We start from the raw sequence: 26,686 nt of genomic DNA, 5'->3' as shown, positions 1-26,686 counted from the left end.
TCAGGCTTCCAAGGCCTCGATAGCAAGGTGGATGGTCGCGGCCATCAAGGAGGCCTACGAGGGGCAGCATAAACCAGTGCCAGCTAACTTGCATGCCCATGCTGTCAGAGCCAAGGCCACGGCCATCGCGTTCCAACGGCATGTGCCGTGGCAGGTCATCAGCAGGGCGGCTGCCTGGGCCACCCCTTTGGCTTTCTGTAAGCACTACTGTTTGGACGCCACCTCTAGGTCAGATGCGGCTTTCGGGCAGGAGGTTCTAAGAAACCTGTTTTCTTAAGGAGGGGTCTCCTCTCCACCCTGGGGCTACATTCAGTTGTAATCACCCATACAGTGTGGAGGAAAGGCGACGGGACGTAAGAGTAATTAATAGTTACTCACTGTAGTGACTAACGTACTCTTAGTCCATAGTCCCCTTTCCTCCATAAGTCCCACCATCCTCCCCCCTAATAATGCTGGTGTCATTAGGCAATGTTGAATATTGTCGACGGGTCAATGGGGACTGAGGAGTGGCACCGGTGGGCGGAGTCAAGCGAGCACATGCTCCCAGGCCCGCACCTCTAAATTTAAAGGGGAAGAAGAGTTTTCTGGTGAAAAAGTTTCCGTCTCCCGTCCCTCACGAGGGACTCCCATACAGCATGGAGGAAAGGGGACTATGGACTAAGTACTTTAGTCACTATGGTGAGTAACTATCAATTACTTTTACATTTTTAAGCGCACCTTTGTAGACGTTTCCTTTTTCAAAATCCCCTTAATTGTACAATATACTAAAGGGACTTACCAATGTGTACCCCCCAGTTCCATTTAATGTACCTGTTTGGGACTTAAACCTTGTATTAAGATTCCTGTCATGTATCCCATTCGAGCCTTTACATTTGTGTTCTTTAAGGCTCGTAACATTGAAAACAGCCCTACTTATCGCAATAACATCAGCCCGCAGGGTAAGTGAGTTGCAGGCTCTTTCTTGCAAGCCTCCTCATACTACTTCCTATAAAAATAAAGCCATCCTCAGGGTAATACCATCATTCCTACCGAAGGTAGTCTCTGACTTCCATCTGTCGCTACTAACTTTCTGTGCTCCTCCTCATTCAGGCAAAGAGAAAGAGAGAATACATAGGCTAGACCCAAAAAGGGCTCTAAGCTTTTACATTTCAAGAATGGCTAACTTTCGCCAGGATGATCAACTTTTTATTGGGTATACTGGCCCCAAATTGGGACTGGCAGTCACCAAGCAAACTATATCCATGTGTATCATACTGGCCATTTGAGAATGTTATAGACTTGCAGGAAAGGATGTGCCGGAAGGCCTAAAAGCTCATTCCACAAAGGGCATGGCAACCTCTGTGGCTCTCCAAAGGGGTGTCTCAATAAATGACATTTGTTCAGCGACCACTTGGTCTTCCATTCACACATTTGTCAAATATTACTGTTTTGATCCTTCCTCCGCTCAAGGAGGGCATTTTGCTAAGGCCGTTCTCCATTCGGTCCATGATTAAATTGATTGATACTCCCACCTCCAAATTGTCACTGCTTTGGGAGTCTATCACAAGATGAGGAATACGTGGGAGGACACAGTCCATTCAAAGAACAAGTTACTTAACCCTGGTAACGTTCTTTCGATTGGATGTTCCTCCCACGTATTCCTCATCACCCCTACCAGCCTACCCCGCTGTACAATGAACGTGTATTATGCTCTGCGCTTTCTGAGAGCTTGCAGTCTTGGGTACGCCTGCTTAATTCCTCGAAAAAGGGGAAAAGAAAAACCAAACTGAAGCCGATGGGCGCTGCATGTGCGATTTATACTGACGATAATGCTGATGCTCAACGGAGGCCCGCGATGGACAGCGATGCCACGGCATTGCATACAGCGTCCACTGCCGACATTTTTTTCCGAAGCAGCAAAGCTGGCAAGATACAATATCACAAGATGAGGAATATATGGGAGGAACATCCAATCAAAAGAACGTTACCAGGGGTAAGTAACTTGTTCATTTGTGTCACTTGGATGTAGAGTATCATTCATTTGAATATTCAGCATCTTAATGGTTTTACACATATTTGAAGTTCCGTTTTACTTCTGTACTTAAGATGTAATGGTTCTGCCCTTCACCAAGAATTATCTGCATATTTATTTATTTATTTATAACACACGGGCAGCCCGCAGGCATTGGGGTGCACATTAACACATTATAGGCAGACAAAAAGAATGGGACAACTTTTGAAAACTGGTGGGGAGAAAAGGAGGAGAGGAGAACTCTCTACTCGAATAAGAATGTTTTTAGGGACCGCCGGACAGTGGTTGAGTTTTGCTCCTGTCTAATTCTCAAAGGAAGTGAGTTCCAGGCCTTCGCCGCACAGATAGGAAAGGAGCTGTTAAGTCCATTCTTGCGTTTAAAACCTCCACACTAAACCAGGGGCAAATTAGATGATGGCATTTTCTTGCTGAAGTATGGCTTGACACTAGTGACTTGAGATAGACAGGAGCCTGGCCATATAGGCACCTGTGGACTAGCATGATCGTCTTGAACTGGACCAGGAGCCAATGTTAATCTCTCCTATGATTGGAGATGTGCTGTCTCCTGTGTATTCCAGGAGATGAACAGGATGACATGAATGTTGTCGCAGATGACACAGAGGAGGTGCCCCTTTCTGCTAAAGTCTTTTATGATAGAAGGCGGTGCCTCATGCAGTACTCTGAGATTCCGATACCGGATGTGGCTCAGACGTGTTGTGATGAATCCGATGGACCCATCACTGATTCCCCAACGGTGACCTCCTCCCATGTGGCCAGGGGACGGCAGCCACTACTTGATCCTGACTCTGGGGGTGGTTATATGAGGGAGGATCACATGGGACGGGGGCAAAGTATTCCTCCCTTTTTCCTGACAAAAACCGTATAACACTTAAGTTTGTGGTCCCCCACTATTAAGATAACAAATCTTGGTTATATTTGGCAAAATAACCTTGGAAGTGAAAGCCAGGTTAGTGGCAATGTCCAGGCAGTCTTCTACTCCTTGCATATCCTACCACAATTCTTTCCAAATGTTCCAAACATTGACCATGCCATGGTGGTGGGGTCACTAGTAAACTCACATCTGGACTATTGTAATGCCAAACAACTCCAGAGACTGCAAAGGGCCCAGAATGCAGCTGTTAGATTAACTTGTGGCCTGAAAAAGTATGATTATGTCTCTGGTGAACGCCGCCCTCTTCACTGTTTGGCAGTGGAGGACTGGATTCAATTTAAGATGGCCTGCCTCATATATAAGAGCCTTAAGTGACTTACCCCAGCCTATTTGGTAAATAACCTTAGTTGACATCAACCGTCCAGACCCCTGCATTCAGGGGCTCAACTGATGTTGAATATTCCCTGTTCTCGATGTGTGACGAGGGGTGACAGTAGATTTTCTGAGTATGGCCCGTTGCTTTGGAATAGAATCTCCCGAGTAATCAAGTCTGTCTATAAGTTCCGTAGAACTCTGAAAACCTTCCTTTTAAAAATAATGTGACCTCTAAAGGTCCAATTTCTGCCAGTTTCCCTCTCCCAAGTTGTTCTTTTCTCCAGTTCATATGTATTTTATGCTCCTTTCTATACCATCTGCGCCTCTATATGATTTAGTTTGTCCTTGTTCGTGTTTATAAATGATTCAAATCAAACTATTCCTCATTGGGAAAATCAAAAACTCCTTCTTTTATGTCACTGTAGACAAAACCCCATGTATACCTCAAACACTGAAAATACACATAAAGCATCTTGTCATTTGTTCATGTGAAGTTTGTTGAAAATAATCATAATGGAAATCCCATTGAATCTATGAACTTCAGCTCCCATAAAGCCTCAAGTACTGAGACGAAGAAGAGGAGGGAAGAGTTAATGCAAACTAAGTGAAGTCCAAAGACTTAACGTGCAAACTAGTTGTTTCATAAGTGCCCATGACATTTAAAAATGGCAACCGCACTATCCAGCAAAGCAGTACGTGTGAGACATGTGGAAGAGAAGACTCGCACATTCATGCGGCGGCTCCCGAACGTGAGTTACAGGCCCCGACGTGGCATGGCATGAAGGAAGGAGAGGCGCAGCAGACATACATGAAGGACCGTGCGAGCACGGGGAGGCACAGCGAAGCTCCTGAAAGTATGGCCGTAACAGGAAACCGCTTCTCCGGCCCAGGCCACCGGAGGAAGCCGGCGAGTGACCGCAGAGCTTCAGGAAATGCTGTAGAGATGCCTGCATTGTGTGAGAAGCCAATCCAGAGAGGAAGCTTCACCGGAGAGGCACGACATAAGTTGGAGACTCCACAAACTACCGCTGAGTCGGCCAAAAGCCATTGGGGACACTGGGGCGTACCGAGAACCAGGCAATCAAGTGGATGAATCATGTGAGATTGATTTTTTGGGAAAATACTCAAAGGAGATTTAAATGCAGACAAACATTAATGTTAAATCCATGTTTAAAAGAAAGAAGATTTGAATACTGCCAAGAAAAAGTGCAGCCACGAATCCTGAACAAATACATATGTATGAGATGTCAATGTGGGAGAGAGCTGAAACAAGTGTCATCCTAAGTAAAGACATTGGACAGAACAAAGTAGATGCTGATGTTATTTATTGAAAGTAATAGTGAATCCAATAAAGAAGTCCTGGAATGATATGATATGGCATTTATAACGCCCCTATACACAAGTGTTTCAAGGCGCGAAAACAGTAAAGAGAAGGCTCCAGGCAGCTGACATTTGGGGAAAGATACCTGGCAGGGGAGTACACCAGGGGATCCAAAAAGGCCATAAGAGAAGTCATGGCAGTCAAATATACCAGGCATTTGAAACTGTATAAAGAACTCTAATATTTGGGGAAGATACCTGGCAGGGGAGTATACCAGGGAATCTGAAGAGCCCCATGACATTTGAAATTGCGTAAAGAACCTTAAGTCAGATCCATTTCCTTACACCCTTAGTTGTTTGTTTCTAGTATGAGGGTCAGTACAGAATGTTTTGGACACAAGGACCGTTTCTAAGTTACTAACTACTTGACTCAGACTGATTCTTAGTTTTAGTTTATTATGTAGGGAACCTCCTGCTTTAGGATGGGGATAGAGAGGGGGTTTTCCAACCCATTTCTGTTAAATAAAGTGATTAATATAGAGAATATTACAACTTTGTGTACGCTTCCATTTCTGACCCCTCACATTATCAAGGATGTTATCCTCTGTGCTGTCCTTGAAATCCTCAGTCAAATCTGATATATTTTAAACCAGATGTGGCAGGAGAGGCTCTCCAGCTGTGGCAAAAACCAATGTTTCTTATGGTCAAAAAGGTGGACATTCGCTACCGCTCCCTTCTTAGAGAGAAATTCTGCTTAATGAGCTTGCCTTCTGTGCATTCTACTCTGTTTGCAAACGGCCACATTTTATCTTCATCATCCGCTTCCTCCCAAATCCCACTGAGCAAAGACAATTGTATCATGGACGCAGCTGGCAAGCGATTCTACCAAAATGCATCCCTCAGTCTATGGCAACCGAACACAGGGGCTATTATAGCAGTACAAAACTTAAATCTGCGGAAGGAGTTGGGAGACTTCTAATCACTATTGCTATTACAGAATATCAAGGTGGATTTCATTCAGGATTGGAGGAAGCTCGTCAGGTCGCACAGGGCATGTTAAGAACTACTAAATTCCAGGCAGATGTCCAGGAGAAAATTCTGGACCTTCACTTTAATGGGATCAAGATCATCAGCCTAAAAACTGTTCAATAGCTGAAGAAAAATAATACAAGGCTTAGACTGCAACATCCTTAAATGCGCTTATAAAAGCTCTTTCAAAGTCGGGGGCCGCAGGTCAAGAAAGGAAGCCTTTTCCATCCTAAACACTGGAGGGTTCAGAGGTTTTAATGACCGAAGGAACCGGGCGGAAAAGTCCCCCAGTGCCTCCTGCAGAAAACAGCCACATCCTTCCCCCAGAGGCGTTTTCTCCCAACCCTGCCCTGCTCACAACCCCAAGAAATCTAAGTGACATGAGGATTGAGGTACACAGCACTCCTGTAGTGGGCAGGGACCACCACCACATAACCCACTGGAAATCAATAAGTACTGATCCCTGGGTTGTGTTAGTGGTGGTAAAGGTTATCGTGTCCCACTTCCTCCTTTTCCTTCTTCTTCTCTGCCCCTCCCTCAGTGGGGTTCATAATCCCTGCAGCAAGAAATTGAAAAGCTCGGACTCACAGTTGAAGTAGGCTTTCAAACTAGCAATCAGGGACATAATTGTAAACTACTTCCAGATCTTATTTTGAGTTTGTACAGAAAGTCTTGCCATACCCCTACAAGTGCGATCGCTCTGGACAGGCTGCACCCCGAAATACAGTTCAGCCAAAACATTTAATTGCGTACTTCAGCCCAGCCACCTGTCAGTTGTATATAATACCTGAAACTATATTTTAGCATCAAGTTGCACAAGGTCAACACATGTCTTAGAGACTCAGTTGTCTCCGATTCCTTACATAAACGACACCTATGATCATCATCAGGTAAATTTAGCCAGGAACCCTTAACTTCCATGACCGGTAATTTGCATTAGCATAAATATACATCTAAATGTCGGACTGGGAATTGGTATATATATTTCTGGGGTTTCCTAGAGAGGAAGTGCGGTTTTTAAAATGTGCACAGCGATGAGTCTCCCTATATGGGCTTGGTTCTGTGACCAATACCACTTGTGGGCCTCTTTTTAAAATTAAAGGTACTGAATACGGCTCCCAGATCAACAGACCAATCCGGCGTCCACGTCATTTTATGAAAAAAACTCATTGCTGTTTCTAAATTTCCGTTAACTCTCTGCAAAACCCCTTTAGTATTTCATCCTTAAGCAACAAGAGGATCGTCTGGTTATCGGCACACATTATCTTGATATATAGATTACCTCTATTTATACCAATAATAGTATTCAATGAGGTTAGGCTGAGATCGACTCTTATTGCTTGAATCAGAGTCGCTTTTGAGAGACTTAAGATGCTATGCCAAATATGGCCTTCTTGAAAATTGGCCCATTTTTTGAAGTCTGTGTATGAACACTCAAGGGCATATGCAATGCTAGCCAATTGTGTCTGGCAGTAGAGTGCCACAATGGCAGTTAGACTGAACCCTGTATCACTAATAATAAAAATCCTTATGGACGACATACTTGCAATGGCCCTTGAGTGTCTCAAATATTGAGGATTCCTTAAAGTGGAATTCAACCTCATAGCCAAGATATCTGTAGGTCTGGACCTTATGCATCGCACCCCCTGGGGTCACAATTCTCACTTTATCTTTCTCAGATTTACCAACATGCATACATTTAGATTTCTCCACATTAATTGTCAAGTTGTTATTGCAAGCGTATTCATTAAGAGCATTAGCACTCCTACAAAGACCCACATACGTGTTGTCAAATATAGCTAGGTCGTCTGCATACGTCGGGTATAAAATGGTTGAGGTACCCAACATTGGTGGTCAGTGGGAGGGTTGTATGCTTTAAGCAGATACTCTCCTATGTCTGCCATGAATAGATCAAATAAAGAAGGGGCCAAAACGCACCCCTGCTTTACTCCTTTATCTATTTTTTATGGCTGCTGATAAATCCCCCATGCTATTTAGCTTGACATGGGCTATGTTTTCCTGTAACAACTGACAAGCGTGAAGTAGATCTGATGGCATTTTTAACTTACTTAGTTTATCCCATAACTTGCCACCGTCAATCGTATCGAAAGCAGACCTGAATTCCACAAACATTATGTACAGTGGCACCGCCTGAGTATACTTTGCCTGGCGAACAAGGGAGTTCACTATAAACATGTTATAATTAGAAGATAGACCTTATCTTAACCCCGTCTGGAATTGACTAAGGATCTGATTGTCCGATATCCACTTCTGTCACAGGTTTCCCCCTTTCTGACCTGTTTTCGCTGCTTGATGGATGCGGTTGCAGAAGTTTTCTTCCTTATGGTTCGGGTCTTGTACAAGCCCGCTCGGCCGTCTTCGGCTTCCAGTGTTCGTTCAGCTTCTTGTCCGGGATCGATAGTAAACTCGAAGAAATCCAGGAAAAAATAAGGAAAGCACTCGGAGGCGGTGCACGGATTCCGGGAGAAGGTTGGGTAAGGAGAAGGGATAGAATGAAGCAAGGGTCCGGGAACCAGGAAGGCAACAAAGTTCTGAGAAAGCGAACTACGGAGCACACGTCTAGCCACAGCTAACAGTAACGTTGAGACGCGCGGGGGTGTGGCTAATTTATCGAGCGGCTGCAATGAACGTGAAGGCTGGCAGGCAGCGTTCAGTGTTTGCGGCCATGTTGGTAGTACAACAGAGTGCAAGCCCCGACGTGACAGGGACCAGGAGGCCCAGAAGGGGCGTGTCCGAAGGTTCATGACAACTTCTCAATGTTACGTAAAATACAATTGGAGAACATTTTGCTGGGCCCATCCAATAAGGATAGTATTCTGTAATTCGAAGAAATCATCTTTTTTACCTCACTTAAATACAGCAGTAATGTGAGAGGACCGCCATGAATCTGGAATGGTACTGGATACCCTTATTTGGTTGAAAAGTATTAGGAGAATGTCTGCCCAGAGTTCAGAATTGGCTAACATCACCATATTAGATACCTCATCTGGGCCAGGTGCTTTAGATATTTTTTCATTTCTTCATAATGGCCAGTTTTGAGTCTCCCTCTCATACCTGAGACTGATCAATGAGCCAGGATTAATGCAGGATGTTATTGAAGCATCAAATTTGTCACACAGTTAATGTTCCCAAATTGTAGTGACAATGGGATTAACCATGGGCTTCAACTCGTCTTTACTTCTGTTGTTGGTATCACCCTTTCTGATAGTATCATAAAGGGTTCTCCAAGTGACATTACTAGAGGATAATTTATACCACTTCAGCCAATTTCAAAACTTGTTTTTTATTTTTCTTACTCCCACATGCATACACTAAGTGTTTGGCGCATTCAGTCTTTCTTTCCTGAAATCCTGTCTCATGATCCATCTTGTCTGGATTATTCCTTTATCATATGGGTGAGGATGTTTGCTACTTAAAAATGTCCCCTGACAATGGGTTCTATACAGAAAACAGAAATGTATAGATCCATTCCGGGTAATGATTTCATTAGGGGAGGTGGGATTTTCATACACCCTGTTCAACTAGTTTATAATTTGTGATGGCTGCAAGATATTTATCTGACCATCCAATTGTCAGAAGACTGTTGGACAAGTTAATTATCCCCCAACCTGTGTTGGTCGATCATCCCACCATTGTTCAATGCAACTTTCATGTTTAGAATTGCGTGATTGCTAAAGCTGTTAAATACCACTGTCATCTCTTCCACCCTAATAGAGAGATCACTACTCCCATATAGATAGTCTAAGATGGATTGTTCAGACCCCATTCTCCATGTCGTTGCTGCAGGGCGATCCCCTGCAGCAGTACCATTTAGCATCAGTAATAAAAGTTTGAAAAAAAATTCAACCCATAATCATGCAGTTCTCATTGTAGGCGCCTGTCTTTTAAATGGGGGAATATAGCAGGACTGCGCATTTTTCAGTAACTATTCGTTCATTACAGGGGGAGTTGAAATCACTGCCAATAAGCAAACCAAAGACCAGGCGATGTTCTTTGTATAAGCAGGTGGCTTTATATATTGTTAATTGTTTATTATTAGTAGCTTTACCCCCTGGGGGTGAGGGGTCATAGATATTTAGCACCATTATATTATAACTGTCGGTAAAGATGACTTCAACCATTCTGAACATTGGAGTTACCAAGTAATGGCACAATCTCTCTCATCTCCCACATATTAGAACAGAGGCTGATCAGAGATTGTTCATCCGAACAGGCTCTGGAACATCTCAACAGCACCTGCCACTCTCTCCACAAACTGGGCTTCTCCCTCAATTTCAAGAAATCCCAGGTGACACCTTTTCAGAAGCTGCAATTCATTGGGGCAGTCCTGGACTCTTCCTCGCGGAAGGCTTCGCCCCCCGAGTTGTGGGTTCAACATATCTTGCAGATGGTGATACAATTTCAGAGTGCCCAACATCTACAGGGTTTCGATTTTCTGAGGTTGCTCGGTCACATGGCATCCTGCATTTTTGCTGGTGCCCGAGGCCCCCCTAAAGATGAGGTCCCTCCAGTGGGCCCTCGTCACAATTCTCAGGCAGGATGGTGGACCTTCTTCAGGTCCCGAGCGAGGTCGCACAGGATCTCCTGTGGGGGGCCTGCAAAGAGAAAAGGGAAATCCTCTTGGCAACCCTGGCCAGAGATAACAGTAGTCACAGATTCTTTCCTCACGGGATGGTGAGCACATATGGGCAATCTTATGATCAGCGGTCTTTGGTCCCCTTCTGAATCGGAAACCACATAAACCATTTAGAGCTGAGGGCAATCAAACTGGCGCTGATGTCCTTTTTGCTGTTCATACAGGGGATGAACGTCCTTATAATGACGGACAGCACAGTGGCCATGCATTACCTCAACCTTTGGGGACTGCAACACAGAATCTATCTATCAGCCATTCACCTAGCCGGAGAAGAGAACACAACGGCAGCCGCTCTAAGGAGGCAGAGCACAGTCTCCCACAAGTAGCAGTTGACTCAGGAAGTCCTTCTAGAGATCTTTGCTCTTCGGGGGACCCCTCAAGTGGATCTGTTTGCGTCCAGTATCAACAGGAAATGCAACCTCTTCTGCTCCAGGGAATTTCATCATAGAGGAGCTCTTGGCGACGCGTTCGTAGTGGACTGGGAATTTCCTCTCCTGTACGCGTTTCCACCAGTCCCTGTCTTTCCTCATGCCATCAGGCGGTTGAGGAAGTTCGGGAAGTCCATGATCCTGATTGCTCTGGATTGAGCCAGGAGGATGTGGTACCCAGAACTTCTGGACATGTCCATCTGCCCTCCATTTTGTCCTCCCCAGAAAGCAGACCTACTCTCACAAGCGGGAGGTTGTCTTTACCCAGAAATCAGAACTCCGACCCTTCATGCCTGGTTTCTGAGAGCTTAAGATACAAAGATTGGGAACTCCTGGAAGACGTTATGGAGATGTTGCTTTCGACCAGAAGACCAGCAACTAAAGCACTATACCGCTGCTGTTGGAACAAGTTTTTCAGCTAGACGTATTGATCCTTTGATATGAAATGATATTTTATTTTATTTATATCGTGCCCAAGTGTTTCAAGGTGCGACGAGGCAAAGGAGGTGTACAAGGGAGGACAAAACAAGGATTTTACTAGGCCCAGTGACATTGAGAATGTGCAAGTGCAGGGGAGGTGGAAGGGGAGAGTCCAAGGGGCAGGGAAGGAATTGAAAGTGCTGGACACGTGATCAAAACAACAAGAGGTAGAGCGGCCAGCAGGTGGCAAGTGCACTTGCGATAACCTGCAGTGCTCTTTTTGGCTGCACCTTTCCAACCAGGGATTGTGATGATTCCTGTGGAGTCATCACTGATCCCCAGCCAAAGATCTCCTCCCATGTGCCCATCCTCAGGGGTGGTATTATGAGGGTTTTATGAGGTATTATGAGGGAGGATCACATGGTATGAGATGGCTGTCAGGGAAAGGTGATGACCTCATCAGGAGGGACACAGTATTCTTCACCTCATATTGAAGAAAACTTCATCATTCCTGAATTCTTGATGGCTTGTTGTCACTTTACAAACCCCTCTCATTGTAAAACCCCAAAACCCCTCCCTGTAAGACAAACTGAACAGAAAATCACTCATACCTCATATACACATTTAACATCTACTGTCTCTAATATTTTTGTTTTAAACAAAAATCTAAAACAATGTGACTTTTTAAGACCTTGAAAACCTATGGACTCCAACTCCCATAAAGCCTCAAGTACTGAGATGAGGAAGAAGGGGTTAACATGGATTAAAGGAAACACCATGCTAAACGTGCAGACTAGTTGTTACAATGGTAATCAGCTGCACAAGACATTTAAAAATGGTGTACACCTTCAATTGTGAAGTGAAGCTGGGGAAGAGAGATGCAGAGCAGGCAAAGCGGGATTCGAAAGCAGACGCACCGAAACGGACCGTGCTGAACGAAGGAGGTGCTTCCAAGCAACCGCTTATGAGCACAACTTACCAGAGCGGCGTGAGGCCGGGAGAAGTAGCGCGGATGCCATGGAGGGACTGCTGATCAGCCAGCAGCAGCAGCAAAGCTGTTGGGAGTGCAGTCTTGATAGACAGTAGCCGTTCTACCGGCAAATGAATATGGAGCTGGCAGGAGAACTGAATGAGGGCCTGCAAAGCAGGAGAAGCTTTACCAGAGTAAAGACTCCACCACAACAATGTGCCACGGGTCTGAAATGCCATCAGACACCGATGAGTTTGCCCATAGGTGTTGGGGACCCCGGGGCCTGCAGACAGGCATATGCACAATTGAAAAGTTATTTAGGATACCAACCAAGAATAATGGAAAGAAAGAATTTAGACTAATCCTTGTATAAGAGAATTCAATGTGGGGAAAGTTGGAGTAAATGTTATCAAACGTAGATGAACTTTAATGAAGAAGTTGAAAGGCAACATCTGTACAAGTCTCCATATAGGAGATGTCATTTTGGGGAAAAGTGGAACAGGTATTCCCACAAGCAATGGAACAATAGTGAAGAAGTTAACAGACACAACTTGAACAAGTCTCCATATATGAGAGGTCTATATGGGGGAAGTTGGAACAAGTAATAACTAAAGCCAATGAAGTATAAACAGCGAAGGAATATAATTGTGTTCTACTGAAAGAGAACATTGTAAGAACATTGTAAGAAGTCCTGGTGAGAGAAGCACATCAGGCAGTGAGAGTTTGGGAGAAAGATACCTGGCAGGAGAGTATACCAGGGCATCTACAAAAACCCAGAAGGGGATTCCTGGCAGGGGAGTACACCAGGTAACCCATGTAAAGTATATAAAAGAAATAGATATTGTTTGAAAATATACCTCACAGGCTGCAGGTGGCTACTGCCAATGTTTATCTGGTGGTGTTGTCCATCTTTAAGCACACACCAGAGCAAGGCTCTTTTTTAAAAAAGTACCCTTTGTCATTCAGTTCCTCAGGAGATTGAGAAATATTTTCTCACCGGTCCTTTTCATAGACCCGGCTTGGGATCTCAACTTGGTCCATTTCTGCCCACTCAGGTTATTAACCTTCAAGACAATCTTCCTGTTGGCCATCACTTCTGCACGCAGAGTGAGTGAGCTACAGGATCCATCATGTAAACCTTTCACTACATTTTCCAAGGAGAGGGTAGTTTTGAATCTTCACCCCTCCTTCCTTGGCAAGGTGGTGTCCGAATTATATCTTGACACAAAAGATTACCTTGCCAGCATTGTATCCACCTCCTCATCCTTCTAAGGAGAAAGAGAGGTTGCACAGACTTGACCCAAGAAGGGCTCTAAGCTTTCATATTGCCAGATAGGCAAATGTCGGGCAAGACGATCAACTCTTTGTTGGTTACACTGGACATAGGCTGGGTCAGGCCGTGACTAAACAAACCTTGTCATGCTGGATCATTTTGTGTATTTCAAAATAAATGTTATTCTGGTGGCACATTCCACCAGAGGAGTGGGAACCACTTTGGCTGTGCAAAGAGGTGTACTGGTGCAGGACATTTGTAATGCCAAAACCTGGTCTTCTATACACACCTTTTCAAAGCATTATTGTCTGGACACCTTGTCGGGTCATGGCGCTATATTTTGGAAAGTTGTTTTACACAGTTTAAATCAGTAGAACAAAATCCACTTGTCCCACCTCCATGTACAAAACTGCTATGGAAGTCTATCAAATTACTTACCCCAGGTAATGTTCTTTCTACTCGATGTTCCTCAGAGGGATTCCTCATCGTCCTCCCATCCTACCCCTCTGACTGTGGGTACATTTCTTAATACAATTCTCTCTTTCAACGCCCAAGCGGGTTCTTTTAATCTTCCAGGTGACTGCAGAAAGAGGGAAGAAACTAAAACAGAGGCAACGGGCACAGTGCATGCTATTTATACTAACGCCAATGCCACGCCCGAACACAGAAATGGATGCCGTCGAGGGACATCGGCTCGACGACGCATGGCACCCTCTGCTGTCAAAAACGTTTCCGAACTGCAAGCAGGATATCGGTATATCAAAGATGAGGAATCTGTGGGCGGTACATCCAATAGAAAGAACATTACCAGGGGTAAGAAATTTGTTCTTTCATGGAAAAGAGAAGAGGTTAGCTGAGAGATAGCTCAAGGGCCAGAGTTGAGATCCAGAGACCGATCCCCAGATCATCGGTTTTGCAAAAAGGACTGTGATACAGGTTTGGGTAATGTGATCATGTGCCTAGGATTGAAGCACAGTAGAAACCTTTCTAGTCTACCCCAACTCTGGGAGATAATGTGGATACTACTGCTGCAAAGCTTGGAATTTGAGCAAGAGTGGCTGTTTACCTGAGAGATGCTATTTAACTTGTGATCACAAGTGAAGGCCCATTAGAACTCTGATTGCATGAGGAGGCCTCAGCAACATAGAAAACCCTTGACGTCAGAATACATCCCTACCCAGGCGAGGGAACTTGGCGGTGCGGGAGGCTGTTTTCCTTTCGATTAATTCACCACCCAGTTTGAGACTTGATTGAATACTACGAAAGAAGGTGGCAAGGGGATATGTTCCTTGAATTGCTTCGTTGTTACCTTTGCTTTTACTTTTTAAGGAGAGTCCATTTTCTAAATTGACAGGGGACACATTGTCACAATAGTTCAAACTCTAGATTATAGAAAAAACATGCATCTTTTTCTGCGGAAAGCAACAGGTTGGCAGTCTTCAACCACACCTTATCTACCCGCTGATTTACTGCTCACTGTTCTAGTCAAACAAGATCTCTAAAAGATCCAGTGCTGGCGAAAATTGAGTTAATTTTCCAGCAACTATAGTTTCCCTAGATTGGTGTCTTTTATAGATGCACTTGCAACCACACCTTACCCTCTTTATGAAATTACATGTATGTTACCGCCGGCGCATTGTAAGCCAGTTTGTGCCGGTTCATGTCTGGAACGCGTTGGGGGCAGTAAGTTCTTTTCTTCCTGATTATTGTACTGCCTGTTCTTTTAAGTTGATTGTTATCAGAATTCTTGTACAGTTGTTATTGTCTTGAGTGAGGGGTCAGAAATGAGAGACGGACAATGAGAAATTGGCTCTTGGCAATATGGGTTACAGGTTTCCCCAAGCTGACATCTCATGAAAGGAGAATTGCGCCCGTTTTGCCCTTTTATTCAACTTTTTCAGTATTCAAAATGTTCTTGTATAGTTAATTGTTCTGCTCAGAGCATCCCGGGGTTACCTCTCTCTTTAGGCTAACTCACCAGCTTATTTCGGCCTCTGCGTCTCTGCTGGTTGCTGCGTTAGACCGCCTGCAGTCCGGCAGTGTTGCTGCCAGCCCATCGGTGACTGCTGCTGTCTAAACGGTCCTTCCCTGGAAGCCCACAGGCTCCGTCGGGTCTCTGCTTCCTCCAGCACACCTGAGCGACTCACGCCGGGTCAGGAGTACTTCTCCCGAACAGCTGGGCTTCTCTTCCTGCTGCCTTCCACGACTGCTTCCTGCTGCATGTACTCTGCAAAACCACACGCTGTTTCGTCCCACTTCTGCTGGCGCTCTCACTTCTGCTTCAGCTCAAGCCGCTTCGGTCTCGCTCCTGACTGCTTCTGCTACTCCCTCTCATGCCTGTGGATGCGTTCCACGTTTACATGTCCTGCTTAGATGATTTGAAGCGAAACAACTGGACCACACAATCTTCTTAATGGCACCATTGATCATCATCAACTCTTTGTTCCTCTTCCCCGTCCCAGTACCATAGGCATTATGGATCTTGAAATCCATAGTGATTTTAAGTTGCCTATAGTTATTTAGTTTTGATTGATTTGTGAACGGAAAATTATCAGATCTAGGAGATGTTATGTGAATGACATGTGCTTTGATATTCGGGTTAATCCTTCTACCTAAGACAGAATCCTGATAATTAGAGGATGTCACATTTGATTCATGAATTCCCAAGGTCAAAGATTATTCTGTTTAGTTGACTTTTCATAGAATGTTCTTTGAGTGTTCTCATGGGAGGGATTTGTACAGTTACAGCATGCCATTAGATATTTGGGAATTATAGGATCTTCATCTTCATAATAAGAGGAACACTGTGCCTCCCCCAAGGGAGTCCCCACTTTACCCATCTCCTACCATTTGATCCTCCCTCCTGATACCACCCCCAGCGTTAGGATCAGGTAGCGGATGCCTTTCCCAGGCCACATAGGAGGAGATTTTAGGCTGGAGTTCAGTGTTGACTCAGCATGATTCCTCACACTTGTTATTCCGATGTTATGGAGTATGAAAGTGCGGACAAGTGTCGGGCAGCGCTACACAAACAGCCCTGTGAGGCAATTAGGAATAAGTATCTTAATCTGGTACACAAGTCTCCTGCGGCGCAGTGTAAGGCATCTGCTTATCAAAATGAAGCAGTGTCCGGAATTGTCGCTATAAATCCGAGCACAATTGACTTACAGGTTGTTACGCAGGTTGACTGTTTAACCTTGCAAAAAATAATATGGTAATGGACACATCTACCTGTAATTTTTCTACAGATATCCCTTCTACCTCTGTGCGCACTACTCAGTGCTCCCGTGCCTCCACCTTGTGGTCCAGTCCCAGCCACAAAAGCTTGCTTATTTCAACGACTCTGCTATCACTTCGTTGGTATTGTCTGATCAGAATTACCGTAGTAAAACAGCTTCCACGCAATCTCCCCCACACCCCACTTTAAATGCTGTTCCCACTTTAATCTGCCCTAATAACATGCCTTATAGACTGCCCATTGCTGAGGCTACAACCTTAGATGATTCAATCTGAAGGTGCAGAGCAGTTCACAGAGAATGTACTCCGGTGGCACTAGACTCTTTGACTTCACAGACTACTGACAGAGCAAGCAGCAATAACATAACATTCATGCTTATCAATACATGGTCTCTAGTCAAGCATGTCAGTGAAATTTCTGAGTATATTATTGAAAACAGTATTGACTTTCTTGCAATCACAGAAACCTGGCTCTCAGATATGACCAGTCCTAATCTGGCACTTGTAGTTCCAGGCGGCTATTCTATTCTTACCAAGGACAGGCTTCTGGGCAAAGGACGGGGAGTGGCTGTGATTTTTCATAAACTTCTCAATGTACATGAAGTGTCCATTGAGGCACCAAATGGCTCAGAGTTTCTCTTGGTAAAACTGTTATTCAACCCCTGCGTCTCATACAGTTTTTATATTATGTGCAGACCTCCTAATAGTATGCCACTTTTTTTAAACTCGACTGATATCTACTTTGACTTCCATATTTAAACCCTATTCAAATATTCTGGTGCTGTGGTACTTTAACTATTGGTTTGATCATTGTACAGGCTCTGCTGCCGATTCTCTTCACGATGCACTTATTGATCTAAGCTTTACTACGCATGTTACAGTTCCTACCCATAGAGAAGGTTGTACCGTGCACTGGGTCTGTACACATGGTGTGATTATGAAGGACCTTACTGTCTCGCTGTGTTCTTGGTCAGATCATTACTTTATTACATTTGGTGTACCAACTCTATACCTAAAGCCACAAACACATTTGACTCATGTTCTGATATCCAAACGGAATTTGCCTAAAGCTACCAAAGATGCGATCTGCCCCCTATTGAGCTCCTCCTTTGAAGCACTTGGTTTTCCTTCTTCAGCACAAGATATTGCTGATTACTGGTTGATAACAAGGAAGGCTATCTTTTATTATCCAGGCAATAAAACAACTTACTTATCATTGCTAATAAAGAATACTATGAGTCTCAAATCATGTCTGCAAACTCTGACTCAAAGGAACTTTTTAAAATCCTCATAGAACCGGAATCTCATCATGTGAAACCACATGATTCTATTCTGAAGGCCGAGGCCTGGTGTTCCACCATGTATATAAGAGGCGCTTATGTATAAGATCTGCACTTCGCGGTAGGCAATCTGTCAGAAACAATCCTCTATCCTTCCGATGTCTAGCTCCATAATTTTTCCCCCTCCAGACTGTCATGCATTTTCTAAGATAACTAAACAAGAGGTTGTCTCCATTATCAATTCTCTTAAACCTATAGCTTGTAGAGGGGATCCTTGCCCAGCAGCTGCTCCTATTACGAAATGTATTAATGCTTCTTTTAGCTCAGCTATAATTCCCTCTTCCATCAAACAGTCTTAGATTACCCCACTTTGCAAAAACTGTCTTTGGACCCTAAGGTGGTTGCTAACTATCAGCCCATAACCAATGTTCCCTTTTTATTAAAGATCATTGACAGGGCTGCAAATTTTACAGGTTCAGTCTTATCTTCAAAGGCATAAGATATTTGGAAATAGGCAGTCTGGCTTTTGGACTGTACATGGCACGGAGACCGCCCTGTTAGATCTTATGTTTAGTATGTTACAGATTCTGGACAAGGGCGGGTCGGCTTTGTTAATGCTCCTGGATCTCGCAGCAGCCTTTCATCTGGTTGACCATAAGATATTGGTTGACAGGTTGTGTACCGGAAGCTGCGAGCTAGGTTTTTTCTTTCTTGTCTGAACGTATGGCCAGAGTCATCAGTGACACTTCTGCAGCCATACCAGTTTACCTTAAATGTAGAGTACCACCGGAATCCTGCTTGTCCCCCACTCTTTATAATGTGTTCACCAAACCCCTTTTTGACATCTTTGATGGTCTTGGTATTTTTTACAATTATGCTGATGACACACAGCTATTGTTTCAGCTGTCAGTGGACTATAAGCAGGATGCTGCTCATATTAATAAGATCTACAACATCATTCAGAGTTCGATGGCTCTTAATAAATTGAACTTAATGATGCCAAAACTGAACTCCTTATTGATGGTACACAACATAGGCCTGGCAGGGTTTCCTAGAATATATCTAGTGGACCATTGCTGATTGCACTATTCCAGTGTCAGCTAAAGTTAAGACCTTACCGGTCTACCTTGATGCCCCTCTGAACATGAAAGCCCAGACCAACTACGTTGTGTCCACAACACCATACTATCTGAAGTTGCTGTGTCGAATTTGCCCTTTCCTGTCTAAAGAGAATTGTGCCCATATTGCATGAGCCATAGTTGGATCGAAAATCGACAACTGTGGCAGCTTCATACATGATACGTCTCAGTGCAACATAGCTAAACTTTAGACCCTGCAGAACAGCATGGTAAGGATTGTCAACCAGCTCAAGCATAGTGATCATGTCAGTGAGGCTTGTTGTGCTCTTCATTGGCTTCCGGTGAGGGAGCACCTTGCTTTCCTGGTCATCACCATTGCCTATAAATGTTTGCATGGGAGTGCCTCCTCTTACTTGAAAGCTCAATTGATCTTTAAACACAGTTCCAACAATACTAATGTGCTATTTAATCCACATATCAAGCTTGATAGAGCTGGGAGGTTGGCCTTTGATTCTACTGCTCCATGTCTCTGGAATAAACTACAATCAGAGCTTAGAGATATACGCCCACTGCTTCCTTTCAAAAGGGTCCTCAAGGCTCACTTTTCCATCTAAGGAGGCTCTTTGTTTGGCAGAAAGTTTAATGCAAACCTTGATCTTTGGTTCTCTTGAGCGGCCTGCTGTGTGTGTTTTTTGTTGTGCGTCCTTGTTGTTTGGTGTTAGTTTATATTCGTATTTTGGTGTGTCATTTTGCCTATAGGCTGCAGGCACGTTATAAATATTGAATAAATACATTGAGTACCATACTGGGTTACCAGCTCAAAGCCAGTTAATATGGAGATAGGGGATGAAGTTTCAGGGTCAAGAGGGCTTCAGTAGAATTTGTAAAGGTAAGCCCTTCTGACTTTGCAATAAACTTTAACATAGGGTTATGTCTAAAATTACATGTTACTATGTGAATATGCACTACTTTATCAGAGGATTCCTACTTTGGCATCAGGGACAATTAAGCAAGCATGTGAATCTATAAAATAGAACAATGCCAGGGAACAATATTCACTGGTTTGTAACTTAATTTTCTTCAACATAGATTATTTCATAAATTCACATACAACTTACCCACCTCTCTTGTGAGGCTTTACATGTTGTTGGTTGTATGATGCGCTATTATAATATGACAGAGGGTTCCCAGTGGAGCCTAAGGCCCACCCATCTCACAGGCTGCCTGGGGAAAATTCCTAAGATTAGGTGGATAGGCTATTACAGTTTTTGTTTTAATATGTTTTATTGTATCCAGGTTTCCAAGCCTGGCACTGAAATAACTGTTGAGTATGTAAATCTAAGCAAAATATCAGCGGCATAGTACAATAGTGGCGGTGGGTAACATTTTCATAGTTTAAAGAGAGGGAGACATAGAAAAATGAAGGTAAATGTGGAAGGATTGACCAGCAAAATATGTTTTAACGTGTTAAATTGACAGATGATCTAACATATAATTTACTATTATCCACAGGATCCTGTTGCATGGAGCGATGTCACCAGCTTTGATATGTCTGATGCTGCAATTTCTCCTGCTCAGCATACACCTATAAAACTAATTCAGATTCAACATGGTGATGAGACTGTAGAGTGCCAGGTTAATGGCAACCTCTCAGAAGATGAAAATAAAGACTATTTAAGCAGGGAACAGAGGGAGATCATTCCTTCAACATCCCCCATCATGGCCAAGTTCAGCACACCACCTACTATCTTAAGAAAAAAACGGAAATTGCGAGCCAGCAATTCTCCAGTGAACGAACTGAATGATGTCTCATTCAGTGAATGTGGCAATATTGCACTAAAAAACACTCCAGTTAAAGCACTACCCTTTTCCCCTTCTCAGGTAAGATGTGTCTTATGTTAAATTGAAAACTCGGCTTCAGGAGCTCTACGAAGTATATTTTTAAATAGCATGTAATAATAACCTTTAATTCAACATAGTTTGGTAAGGTGTCGGGTCTACACTGGTCATTGTGGGTCGAGTTGTCACTATGGTTGATTTTTTCAATCTGTTGTAAGCATTCTAATTCCATGTGCGTGCATGCATTGTAATATTATTTCTTCCCAAATTGTTGGAAAGACACTCCTTCAGTAGACCGTGCAGGACAACTGTTCAACATATGCTGCATAAAACAGCAAAGTATCTTGGAATGTAGAGCCCCGGTACAGAAACCTTTTATGGGCGCCATGTTACCATGCTCCTCTCTATACCAAACTTAAGCAGCCAAACTGCAGTTCCTACTTTTCCACCTATCGGTTGGGCAGGGAACTCTTCCTCGCATCTGATTTTTTTGGGTGTAATTTTTCAGTATCTGTGATCATTTTAAAGAAAAGGAGATCTTGTTGTTCCCTTCTAGCAAGCCAGTGCAACATGCATAGGCACCCTTTACCCAATGCAGTCTTGTGCCTTCTGAACAGGAATCACGCTTAGCTGTCATTAGCACATGGAGGCAAAGAAAAAGGGGGGTTGTCCAGTACTGTAGTCAACGATATAATTCATCCTCAACCAACATCTTTCCGGCATGTGAGAGAGGATTCCTTTCCGCGCTCTGTGCAACTGATGATTGGTGAGTCTAGCAGTAATGGACAGAAAATCACATTACCAGTTCTTGGGTTTTCTGCGGGTCGTTTAGGGACAGTCAGTTCTGGATTCTTTAGCACACATGTATCGTCCAGGCCTACCAATCCTTCAGTGCTTGACCCTATTTTACTCCAGTACAGGGTCATTAGTGTACCAAAGAGTGATATTAAGAACACAAATCCCCCACTATATAGGTTTAGGGTGAATCCTGCTCTAGCCGAATACCTTGTACCAACATGGATTCGTAAATGTTTGGAGGTTGAGCATCACTCCCTCCATAAACTCAATGTGTTAGCACTCAAAGCTCTGGCATCCTACAAAATTGGTCCAGTGCTGCCTGATGGACATTTTGGCAAAGGTCCCTGCCTAACCTTTGAGAATGACAGTAGGGTGGTCAAAGGGGTCAGTGGATTCACCAAATTAGTGGATGCTGGACCGAATCGGTTACACAGGGATCCACAACCAACTCCCCGCTCTAAGACAGGGGCTGCTACAGTCATGCTCGCCATATCTCTAGACTCTGTTCTCAACCCTTCAGGGACTCTCATAGCCAGAAAGGTGGTGATGAACTGCCCTCCTCCCACCACACCCCCCTAACCCTTCATGCAAGGTTAGAGTATGCATTGGCTCTGTTTAAATCAATGTGGAAAGCATCTACACTTTTACAGAATCCTCATGGGTTCAACAAAGGGTGCCAAAGGGGGAGGGGAGGTCATAGTGGATTTAAAAATGAATGATTGACCTTGTGACAGCTCGGGTCCAACCCCTAAGCCCAAACCACATGCATGTGCCAGTAAGGCTCTTACCAATCCCATTCTTTCCTCCATCAACATTCCAAAGTGCAAACCCTTTCCCCAGTTCCACCCAGGAAGAGGACTGTGGACTCTATATAACCCAGACATCTCACCCTGTCAGAGTGGGGAGGGTGAGCAAGAGTTGGAGAAAGGTGGCGGTGAGTAACAGCAAGAGATAAAATGTTTCGGTAGGAAATCAGAGGTTAGAGAGAGAACTGTGGAGGTGATGGAATAAGTTATTGAGGAGGTTGGAGGGGGAGTTATTTAAGGTCGGGGCACGTTTTCTTCTGGCGTTCTGTTATGCGAGTGGGGCGTTGAGGAGGAAAGAGAGAAAAAGAAAGCCATTACCATATGGAGAGGAGTACTGAGAAGGGTTAGATGAAGAGATAAAGTTGTGCAGCCTGAGGCGATAGAACAGACACCCCTACTAGCCTGCAAGCCCATCGACTTTCCAGCGAACCAGTTCAGTTGAGGGTAGATTTCAGAGATGGGAAGAGGAAGAAGTCAGTGCAAGCTGTTTAAAGGACAGGTGTTATGATGAGGTGCTGCGGTCCAAGTCCCTGTTGCAGAAAGATTGCAAGGTGGCCGGACATTACCCAAGTGCACCCCTCTTCTCCTGGGCAGAGGGAACCCTGAAAGAAGATTCACCTCTGTCTAAAATTGATGGAAGAAAGCCTGATGTTGTGCCAATGCTGCGTTCTGTAGGCCTCAGACGACTTTTGCTACAAATACTACAGTGGCAGGTTTAGGAAACCCGAACACCTTCACCCCGAAGACAAAGGTCAGGGCAACCAAGTTGATTTTGGATGATGGGGGCGAGGGGAGCAATCCTAAAGGTTTTGTAGGAGACGTTTTCTTTCTTTCGCAATTCAGCATCAATGAGTTCCATCCCTGTGTTGGTTTTGTAAATAGGTTTATCTGTTTTGAAAGGCTTCTTTGTGGCAGCCTCTTTGTTCTTCCCACTTGAGTTTCTTTGACACCTTCTTCGTGCCCTGGATACAGACCGTAAGAGCAAGAAGAGGAAGCATGACTACAAGCGTGTTAGCAGACCTGTCTCCCAGAGTATTTGGCCTTGAAAAAGAGTCATCACAACAAGGATCCTTCCCCTTATCTTCGTTTGGGGCTGTTTCTTCGATTGCGTCTCAGGGAAGGGGATGGCATTTCTTTCTGAGTCTCATCAGACCCCATCAAATGCCAACTTCTTTTTCTTTGGGTCTGCATCTGTCTTCCTCAAGCTGCAGTGTAGGATATGTTTGTATCTAATATTCATTGCCTTCAGCCAACTGCCAGCTTTTCGTATCTGTTCAACCACACGTGACTTCTAATCATCCTGGCCTGGTGTTTTTGGAATCAACCTGCTCTCCAGTGCCCTTCCATTGTTAATCAGAGGAATACAATGGTGGCATGACCACCTCCTGGTCAGAATAGGGCCAGCTCCTAGACATTTTGCCTCAGACAAGGCTTTAGACCTTCTGGCTAATACATTCAGGGACAGAAATAGGAGCATACAGTCACTCCTCTCCTTGTTCAGTGTCTTTAGCTGGTCCCCAAAGATACATTTCCCCTCCTTCCTCCAGCGCCTCTGTAATCAAATGTGCATGGAGCACCTCATAAGAGTATTGAAACTATCAACACACTTTTATCTGAGGAGGAGGAGCAATCTCTCCTGCTGAATAGGCAGTGTATTGGCATGATGGTTGGTGAAAACCTTGGAGGTTCTGGGGTTGGGTGCCTTCCCAGAATCCCACAGGCTGGGGACACTTTACAAAATTCAAACCAAGAGAATCTTCTTTTGTGATCCTGGAGTCTTCTGTGTTGGATTTTTCAGTATTCTAAGTCATCCAGTGTGGTGTCCCTGAGGCCTGGGTGCCTTCCCGAGCCAGTGGATGATGGCCCCAGGGATGGTATGAGGAGGATCCCCATATCACTCGACTTATTCCCCATCACTGGGTAAGGGATAATCAGACACAGCATCCCTCCCAGGTTTTCAGCAGGCGATCCACTGGTATGGCTGGATCTCACCCCTAAAGATACTTCTCCCACATACGACATCAAGTAAAACCACCTTACAAAGACTCTGGCCCTGTCGCTTCAAGGGTGATGGCGCCCAATTTTGAGAATCAAAACAATATGGAACCGGCAATAGAGATCTATCCTCTTTCCCAAAAAGGAGTCTTTACGTATTCATGCTTTAGGGAATTTCATGAACACAGACCCTTTAATAAAGTTGAACACTGAGCAGGGGAAAACATTTAGTGAAGGAATCACCTCTCCTCGTCATAGGAAGCCAACAGCTGTTTAGTCTTAGACATAAGATGTAAATTGCATTTATCTTAGGTGCTCACTCAGCGAGAAGGCACTCAGTCGGCAGACCCAGGCAAACCTTATAGGCCCACTATGCCTCCCAGGAACACTCTGGCATCATTCCTGCTGCGAACACCAATACTGCAACTGTTTCCATGCAGTGAAAGCCGAGAGAGGTCCCGCAGAGAAATGGCGCACATTCAAAACTGCTTGCACGTTTCCGACCTTCCAGTAAAGGTCCAGTGGAATCTGAGCACACACTCCGTAACTCTTATGCACCAGGGGACTGCCATGGGGATTCCAAGCCACTGCAGGCAAGGGAAAAGGAATCCAAATAAGCAGGTCTGCTTTTTAAATATAAATTCTTGACCCAGAACCAAAGCTCCAAACCACACAGATAAACCAATGAACCTCATTCAGTCCGAGGCCTACACTCATCCCCCTCCACAGTTGCAGAATGTTACAGGAATCCCAACCACCGGGGAGGTGTCACAGGGCTTTATAAGTTCATGCTTTCAGTCAGGCAGTAGAAGGTAGTAGAATATCAGGGGGAGCTGGTCAAGGAATTTCAAATCAGATCTGAAGGGGTGAAGCCCGCAGTGGGAGTTAAAACAAGACCTTGACGTAGTAGTGAGGAGAAGAAAGGAGGGGGTGTAAAGCATAGAAGTCAAGACCCTAGAGCCGGGGTGGTGAGGCTCTCTTAAAAGCTCTATGTGAACGCTACATGGAAAAAAAGCCTATTTCCTCAAGAGCTAAAGGAAAGATAAGAGAGGAAGTCTCAGAGGAGACCCTGATAGAAAAAGGGTGCGGGAAACCCTTAAACCTGACTTGACAAGGCAGGGCGCAGAAACACCTTCACACCCTGAACTCAGGCCAAAGAATAAGAAGTCATGTGAATGCGTGAGAAGGATGTGGGACCTCTTAAATGAGTGTGAAAAACCCTTAATCCTGACCTGAGATTACAAACTGATCACCTTTGAGAAAAAAGGAAACGACGGACTGGGGAGCCTCATTAAACCTGGACTTTGTGTTGTCACAAGAATACATTCAGTGCCCCACTTGTTGTTTTGACCACCATGTGCATTTTCCAAAAAATAAAGAACTGTATCTTATCCGGTATATCAGTCATGGCCTACTTATTGTTCCATGTCACAATCGAGACATGGCGAATAAGGACAACAGCACCTCCATTTATCTTATTGATTTAGATCTTGAATGAAATGGACACGTTTTCTAAACTTTTGCTCCAGTGTCCTAAGAAGAGGAGACATCCTTGCAGCACCTTTGTGTCAGTAGGAACATGACGGCTACTGTGGCTTGGGGGTGTTAATAAGTCAGCAGTCTTATCTGAAAGCTTTGCATGCATAATCTAACGTAGAGAAGACTGTTTTGGACCGCCTTTATATGGAAAAGCCTTGATTGCTTCAAACAGAATGTGTTGCAGCAATGCAAATCTGACCTTTAGACATTCAGATCCCAGACTACTATTTCTTTGACTGCAGACTTTTGGGTCTCCTTATTTCTTGCTGGTCTTTAAGTTTAGAAGTTAAGACAACCTTGCAGTGCTAAAACTAATGCTGCCGACCACAAGATGTGATTCTGTTCCAATGGCAAGCATGCAGCTGTAGTTATATATATATATATAGCGCCCTTTCCTCGTTCGTATGGCCTCAATGCGCTTTGAGGTTGGAATGCCCTCAGTGACCGCAGTCCATGTGCAGGAGGTCCCAAGAGTTTGAATTAAAGATGCTTGTGTGCATTTTTGACGGGTAAGGACTTAGGTGGGCGGGCTAGTCTCCATTAAGCAGCCCAGAGGTCAGGCACGTGGGTGGGTGCTGTTGGTGGTTTGGGATAGAGGTCTAGTGCTGAAGATTCAATGGATGCCTAGCTAAACCAAATTTTATTTGTTGGTTTTCGCTGTATACTATTGGCAGAGGTGTTGAGGTACGTCAGGGGTTTCATTGTGGACGGCTATTGGTGTTGCATAGCCGTAGCTGC

At 44.4% G+C, this 26,686-nt stretch overlaps 1 protein-coding gene across 1 annotated transcript in view; it reads left to right on the top strand.

Moving 5' to 3' along the window:
- The window catches only part of MYBL1 (MYB proto-oncogene like 1), an 898,417-nt gene that overhangs the window by 544,238 nt on the left and 327,493 nt on the right, over positions 1-26,686 (top strand). Inside the window, exon 10 of the mRNA XM_069621133.1 lies at positions 20,484-20,852. Within this exon, the coding sequence (XP_069477234.1) occupies positions 20,484-20,852 (369 nt within the window). The remainder of the gene's footprint in view (positions 1-20,483; positions 20,853-26,686) is intronic.

The sequence above is a fragment of the Ambystoma mexicanum genome, chromosome 5q (assembly GCF_040938575.1).
Source record: "Ambystoma mexicanum isolate Mex_15411 chromosome 5q, UKY_AmexF1_1, whole genome shotgun sequence".
Classification (NCBI taxonomy): Eukaryota; Metazoa; Chordata; class Amphibia; order Caudata; family Ambystomatidae; genus Ambystoma; species Ambystoma mexicanum.
The sequence above is the reverse complement of the archived record's forward strand: the minus strand, read 5'-3'. Positions and strand labels throughout refer to the sequence as shown.